The 6,809-nt window shown below is 41.8% G+C and overlaps 1 protein-coding gene across 5 annotated transcripts in view; it reads left to right on the top strand.

Moving 5' to 3' along the window:
• MPPED2 (metallophosphoesterase domain containing 2) overlaps positions 1-2,816 on the top strand; it is a 134,797-nt gene extending 131,981 nt beyond the window's left edge. For all 5 annotated transcript variants that reach the window (XM_074586240.1, XM_074586239.1, XM_074586242.1 and 2 more), the window contains one exon: positions 1,354-2,816. In XM_074586240.1, coding sequence (XP_074442341.1) covers positions 1,354-1,472 — 119 coding nt within the window. In that variant the 3' untranslated portion in view covers positions 1,473-2,816. The remainder of the gene's footprint in view (positions 1-1,353) is intronic.
• Positions 2,817-6,809: the final 3,993 nt, after the last annotated feature.

The following is a 6,809-nucleotide window of genomic DNA, read 5'->3' on the forward strand; positions in this document are numbered from 1 at the left end:
CTTTCTCCATGAAAGAGATTTTAGGTTTGTTTTTTTTTTTTTTTTTTTTTTTAAAGCTGCATTTGGTGCCACATTCTTCCTAGATTTTTTTCTAGCTTCTTTGTTAGCTCTCTGTGGATATCAACTGAAAACAATGGCAAAGCTTTCTCCCACCTTCTGCACTGGTGGAACCGGAGCCCCTGTCTCCTTATCCCTGGGAGAATGTCTCTAAGAGGAGACCTTCTACCTTCTCAGTGTCTCTGCACTTCTGTTATCATCTGTTTTCTCACATCACGTTTGCTGAATGAAGGCTCAGGTGTGACTCAGTTGATGGCTCGCTATAGTTTGCTCCACTTGCCCAAAATTCCTGGAGTGCACGGTCTGTTCCTGGGCGGCTAGTGGCAGAGAAGCTGGAGGCCAGCAGAGAAAGAGCTGCTGGTTCCACAGGCACACTGTGAACATAAGCGTTGCTGCCCAGATGTTCAGAAGGTTTAGAACAGTCTTCAGCGTCCTGAAACTGATGCCAGAACGTTACTGAGGAGTCAAGTCCTTGGCATGCTGAAAAACCTGCGATTGCTGTTCGCTTCTTGCTCTTTGATTTGGGAACAAGTTATCAATATCCCTTCGCAATGAAAAGCAGTCAGCCGTTTAACTTTCACCTCTGGTTTCTGCTTAAGCCGGGGTCATCCATTGACCTCCAGTGCTCCAGTGTTTGTAGCAGGAGGTGCCTTTCCTTAGTCATGATTTTCACTGGTAGATATCATATATATGTATATACGTGTGTATATATGCACGTGTGTGTGTATGTAAAAGGTAAATATTGACATACGTATATTTTTAACCAGCTAATGAGTTTCTGAGGTTTCACAAGGCAGCCTGAACCCCAGCTTGGCAATCCTGTGATGAGGAACTGGATGATGAAGGCCGGCACGGGGAAAGCTTACTGGGATTGTTCATTGCCCAGAGAGGGGTTTTTGTAGGCGAAACCAAAGTTACTTCTAAATCTTTTATTCCTGATTTGTCTTTTTCTTATGACAGACATTACAGGCATGCAAACTACAGCTCACTAATTAAGTAATTAGAAGAAGTATGCGTGATTTTTATTTCTGCTGTATCCAATTGCAACAGAGGATTTTCCATGGGGGGAAATGTTTGTACATAAACCGAAAGCATCAGTTCTTATTTCAAATACAATACATTGTATTTTTTTTCAATCATGCCTTTGTGGCAGCTTTCAAGAGCTTGTATCATTTTGAAGGGATTAATTTAATTTTATTCCAAAGCATTGATCCCGCAACAAGCTTTCAGTGGAGCCTGCCCAGGGGCGGTATCGTTTGTTTATATTACAGTAAGTGTGACACATTCTCCCTACAGGTTATGGCATTATGACGGACGGTTACACAACGTACATCAATGCTTCAACGTGTACAGTCAGCTTTCAACCAACCAACCCTCCAATTATATTTGACCTTCCAACCCCTCAAGGATCGTGAAGCACTACTGCACATTTGGAACTGGGGAAGGTCTATAAACTGCCATTTTCTAATTATAAAACTTACATTCTCTTACATGTTTATTTCAAAATTGGGGGAGGGAGGGTGCGAATTTGGGGGAGCCATGGGGTTTTTGGTTTTGGGGTGGGGTTTGGGGTTTTGGGGTTGTTTCTTTTTTTGTAAATTGCTGGTACAAAAGAAACGAGAAGAAAAGTTAGAGGTTGTGCTTTTTGGAAATGCAGCATTCATTTTAAATTGATAAAGCATTGTGAATTTGTAAAATGAATTTTGTTTTTCAATAAATTTGCCATTGTAAATTGTTATAGTGTTCTCAAAAGGACAGCCAAGCTTTCTTTTAATAAGTGAGAGACCTTATTTTAATATTGTATTATAAGCTAAAAAATAGGCAGCATTTAAAAACACCCAAATTTGCACAACTTATGTTATTGTCGGCGTTTTTTAAGTGTCTTCTTTTTCCCTAGGTCTAAATGTTAGCTTTTCATCTCCACTTATATCAATGATTATTTTTTTTATTTTTTTATTTTTTTAATTTTTAGTAGCACAAACAATATTTTGGGGTCCATTTACCTCTTGATATGTGTGCACGTGCTGGAACTTGGGTCTGTTAACAGCAGAATGCAGCAAGGGGAGAATAGACTTCTCAGTTGTTTGTCTCTACCAGCTTTATACGTTAAAGACTGATATAGATAGCCACAGCCTGTATGTGATATCTACCTTTTATTGTTTGTTTTTAAATTATTTTAGCTTTAAAAGACTGGGGGTGAAAGCTGCAAAGAGCAGGTATTTCATGCAGTAAAAAAAAAAATAAAAATGTAAATGCGGACTCCTTTTAAATATGAATTTATATATATATGTATTTTTTGTGCATTATAACTAAGCTAGGATTTAATATTGCCAGTATAGCATCTGCAAAATTATGCTGTACAGCACATCTAAATTATGAAGGATGTGACACATTTTCCAAGTGCTCAAGGCCTTCAAGAGCCCGAGTTAAATCTTTGTCGTAGTTCAGGCATGTATAGAGTCAAATGGATACAATCAAGCCTAACTAAAATAAGGCTTAGTTGTCCTTTATATTTAAATATTCTTCTTGTCTTTTTATTTCCTTTTTCTTATTTTGCACTGTGTGTAAATGCAATCTCGCTAGCACAAAATATTGTTGCAGATAGTTATTTCTGTTCTACCACTGTAAATGCTATTGAGCTTTGTTCTATTTTATGTTACCTTGTTAATGGAATTTAGAAAAGCAGTTGTTTCTTTAAATTTATTGTGATATTATATCTAGCGGCCTTTATATGCAAATAAAATTGCAAGATTTTTAAATATGTGGTTTAAGGGAATTTCGCATTTTTCTGTGGCATTAACAGTTGGGGGGGGTGTGGTAAGGGTAAGTAAGAACTTTTGTATTTCTCAGTAAATTTTTATTGCTTACCATTCACAGGATGTCAGTTGGGTCGATAAAGCACTCAGACTTTTCCTTCCGTTTCTCTGCCATCCATCTTGCCATTCCTTTGAGACAGAAGAGATTCTTCTCTTCACATGTCGTAATGCAGTGCAACCCAGTTTCCACAGTTGAGCCTTGTAGGATACTGTTCCGGACAAGACGAGGACAAATTGATTAGGCGGTAACCTTTGTACTTCCTCGCTTGGTCATTAGTACCGAGCTGCAGGTGCTTTATGCTCGTCCACTCTGGGTTAAGAAATGAATAGGCACGGGTGAAATATAGCACTTTTTATCTGCATCTCTGCTCGGTTGTGTGGCTACAAAGAGAATTTCAGGGGCGAGTGGTCCAGTGTATGCCAGTAGAACGGCAAACAACAGGACCTGCTGGTATTGCTGCGGTGTGGTTAACTGTGTAATGACAGAACTTCGTTCAAATATAGAAGTTATGGCTGCGAAAAGTCCAGTTGCAAACATGAGAAGATAAGGCATTGCTTTCATGAATCTGCACCTGCAGCAACATGAGACAAGACCTGGAAAGCCACCGAGTATTCCCATTTATCTTAGCAGGTTGTTAACTTTTGACATTATTTTGATGCAAAGGTTATAGGCAGGAAATTTTTGGCTCTTACAGCAGAATGGTACTCAGAGGACTGCTGCTTGTGTATTTTGATGCAACGCGAATTACACATAACTATGGAGTTTGGCTGAAATTTTCCGACTTACAAGGCTGCTATACCAAAATCTTCTCTAGGAAAGAAGCTGCTGTAACTCTTTAATCTAGTTCTTGTTTTGTACGTGGAGTTTCTTGTGAGGTTTCCTTATGGACTAGACAGGCACCTTCACTCTTTAATGACATGTGCCTTGCTTTGCTTGCAGCGCTGGTTATTTTATCAGTTGAGCCAAAGGGGAAAAAAGTCTCCAAATATCAGTCCTTCCTTTTGGAAGTAGATGCAGGATCTGTCTTGTGGGTGTTTTGCAGCCAGCAATGGGAAGACTAGGGAATTGGTTTGGCAACGACAGTTGTTTACTGGCAAAGAACACAGCTACATTTAAGATGTCTGTCCTTCCCCAGATAAGGCGTTTTCTTCGAGCACGCAGAAATTGTATATATAGTGCGCCTTAGATCATTCTCTTCTACTGATCTGCTGCTTGTTGTCACTACATAAGGAGGAAAGGTCCATCACCTGGGATGCTTAGTAGTGCCACGTACTTCCAGAGGAGCAGAGAAAAGCCACTGTGTCTGTATTGCACTCCATCCTTCTGAAAGACCTGGCGCTTCTTCCCTAGCTAGGACAGGTACAACCATGGAACTGGTCTGTCATTTTCCGCTTCAGGTATCTGCCTCTAGTGAAAACTGGGTTATTCCTAAAGCAAAAATTTGAAGCCAGCAGCTTTTTTCCAGGATCTGAGCAGCATGAAGCCTTCTGGCAGCAGATGGAACCAGATGAGTAAAGGCTGGCATAAGTGCAGCCAGGAGTCTGCCTTGGGTAAGGCTGGTGGTGAGAGGCTGCCACGAGCGATGCCTTGAAGAAGCAAAAGTCTGTCCCAGACGCTGCAATTAACTGTAAACTGGTACATGTAGCTGTAGATGTCCTAAAGGTGTGTATCTTTTGGTTTCGGCTGTTGGCCATACGGCTGGTTGGCTGTGTGGTGCAGCGGGTGTGTTACCAAGCGGTTCTCACTGGGATACGAGGGCCTGGGTTTGTAGCACCAGGCTACAAAGACTCTCTGCTTCCACTTAGACAGGCATCAAGGGCAGGCACAGCTTTGTCATCTGTGGATGTTGGTGCTGACTACAGCTGTTAATTAAGAGAAATACCTAATCTTCAGGGGTAGAATCATAGAATCACAGAATGGTTAGGGCTGGAAGGGACCTTAAAGATCATCTAGTTCCCGCCCCCCTGCCATGGGTACTTTCTGGGTGTGTGTTTTCTCTTGTACTGTGTTTCTCTGTCAGCTTCAACTTGCGTGCCGCCGGTCGTTCAGCACTGAGCTTGTTCTTCTCCACGGCAGGAACTTTTTAATTTTATCCCCTCGATTTTCCATTCGTCCTTTCAGAAATTGATCCAGCTTTTCCTTTTCTGAGACAGCTATCGTTTTGGCTAGCGGCAATTACAAAAAGGCCAGGAAAACATTAGCAGTTCGGCATTTTTTCTTTCTGTACTCTTTAGAGATTTTGAAATGTATACGTGTCTGTCTTTGCTGTCACAGGCAGGTAATTTTTCCTTTGCTGGATGTCGGCCATATCTGACAATCAAAGTAAATGGGACACAGTATGATGTGAAGAAGGTTGATTTCACAGGGAGGCAGAAGTGTGATGAATCTGCCTCTTTTCAAGGATCCTTCAGTACTAAAAGTAGCTCAATATCTGTATGCAGAATAAACCTCGGATAATAAGTCTTTCTCCCGGGTCTGATCCAAGCCCATTGAACTCGGTGGGAGTCTTTCTATTGACTTCAGCTGGCTTTGGATCAGACACCTGGCATCTGTCTGGATTGCGTTTCTGTCTATTACTCATCCTTCAAACTGGAGGAGATGGTCCCTGGTTAACATGCAAGAACCTCTTGGCAGGAAGGGGGGACCTACCTATTGTAAGTGCTGAATCTTTCCAAGTGATTGATTAACAGCAGCGTAGTCGATTAACCTTTCTTCTTCTGAGAGCAGCTTTCATCTAGTCATCTCGCTGAGGCTGAAAGCAGTCAAGGCCTTTATCAGGGGAGGGCTGCAGAACAGGATGTTCCCCAGAGGTGATTGGTTCCCAATTCTCTCTGCATAGTGAATTTAGTGAATTCAGCAGACCTTGAGGTCAAGCATTTATTAGGCTAAGAGACTGTCAAATCAATCTGGTCTACTCCAGGCAAGTTCTACCAGGAGAATGGGTTTTGCCAAGACTCTGTCTAAGAAATAGATTGATGACTAACTCCTGGTTGAAGCTGCCTTTCTCTTTTCCATTTTCCGTGAATCAGATTTTTTCCCCTCACTGACACCAATATTTTCTCCCTAGACAAATTTTATTAAGGAAACTCCTGGAAACCATCTATAATTTAAGTCGCGGAGAGACTTCCAAACTCTGTAGCCCTTCCGTTCTGTGTTAAATTGACCTAAGGGCTTTCTTTGAGACCTTGCTTTTGACCACACCTGATTGAATTACATTTCTGGAATTTTCTTTTCACCCCTTCTCCCCCACCCCCTTTATTTTTTTTTTAACTTGAGGATATTTTCTAGCAGTTATAGACAGGCAGGGATCCTTACTTTCCCTGCCCAACATAACTTCTTATTGGAAAGAGAAATGCATTGCAAAAGCTGCATGGGACAAAGCCTGCACAACAGAAAGTGGTGTATTGTGCCTTGCCTCTATTTTGGGATATAGATCCTAACTTCCTTGTAGATTCCTCATTTGCCGTAACCGGTCTTTTTTGCAGCGTCGTTGTTTCTAATTTACATTCATCTGCTACTCAGATAAAATCACGTCATGATCAGGCTTAGACACCTACCTCAGCTGTCGGCCCTTGTGGGGCACCCGATGCACTTTTGCAGGAAGTCCCAGCCATCAAAGCGCTGTCTGACCTGTAGAAGCACAAAGAAGGGGACTCTAACAAATGGGTGCAGCCTAAGTGCAACATGGAAGGCTAAAGTTGGGTTTTAACATTTTCAGCTCCAGTTTTCAAGAGAAAATGCAAGAGAAATCCGAGTGAGTTTTAGTGCACAAAAATGCATGGGATGGGGCCAGGCTCTTTTCAGTGGTGCCCAGGGACAGGACAAGAGGTAATGGGTACAAACTTGAACATAGGAAGTTCACCTCAACATGAGGAGGAACTTCTTTACCCTGAGGGTGGCAGAGCCCTGGCACAGGCTGCCCTGAGAGGTGGTGG

Source organism: Larus michahellis, chromosome 4, assembly GCF_964199755.1.
Source record: "Larus michahellis chromosome 4, bLarMic1.1, whole genome shotgun sequence".
Classification (NCBI taxonomy): domain Eukaryota; kingdom Metazoa; phylum Chordata; class Aves; order Charadriiformes; family Laridae; genus Larus; species Larus michahellis.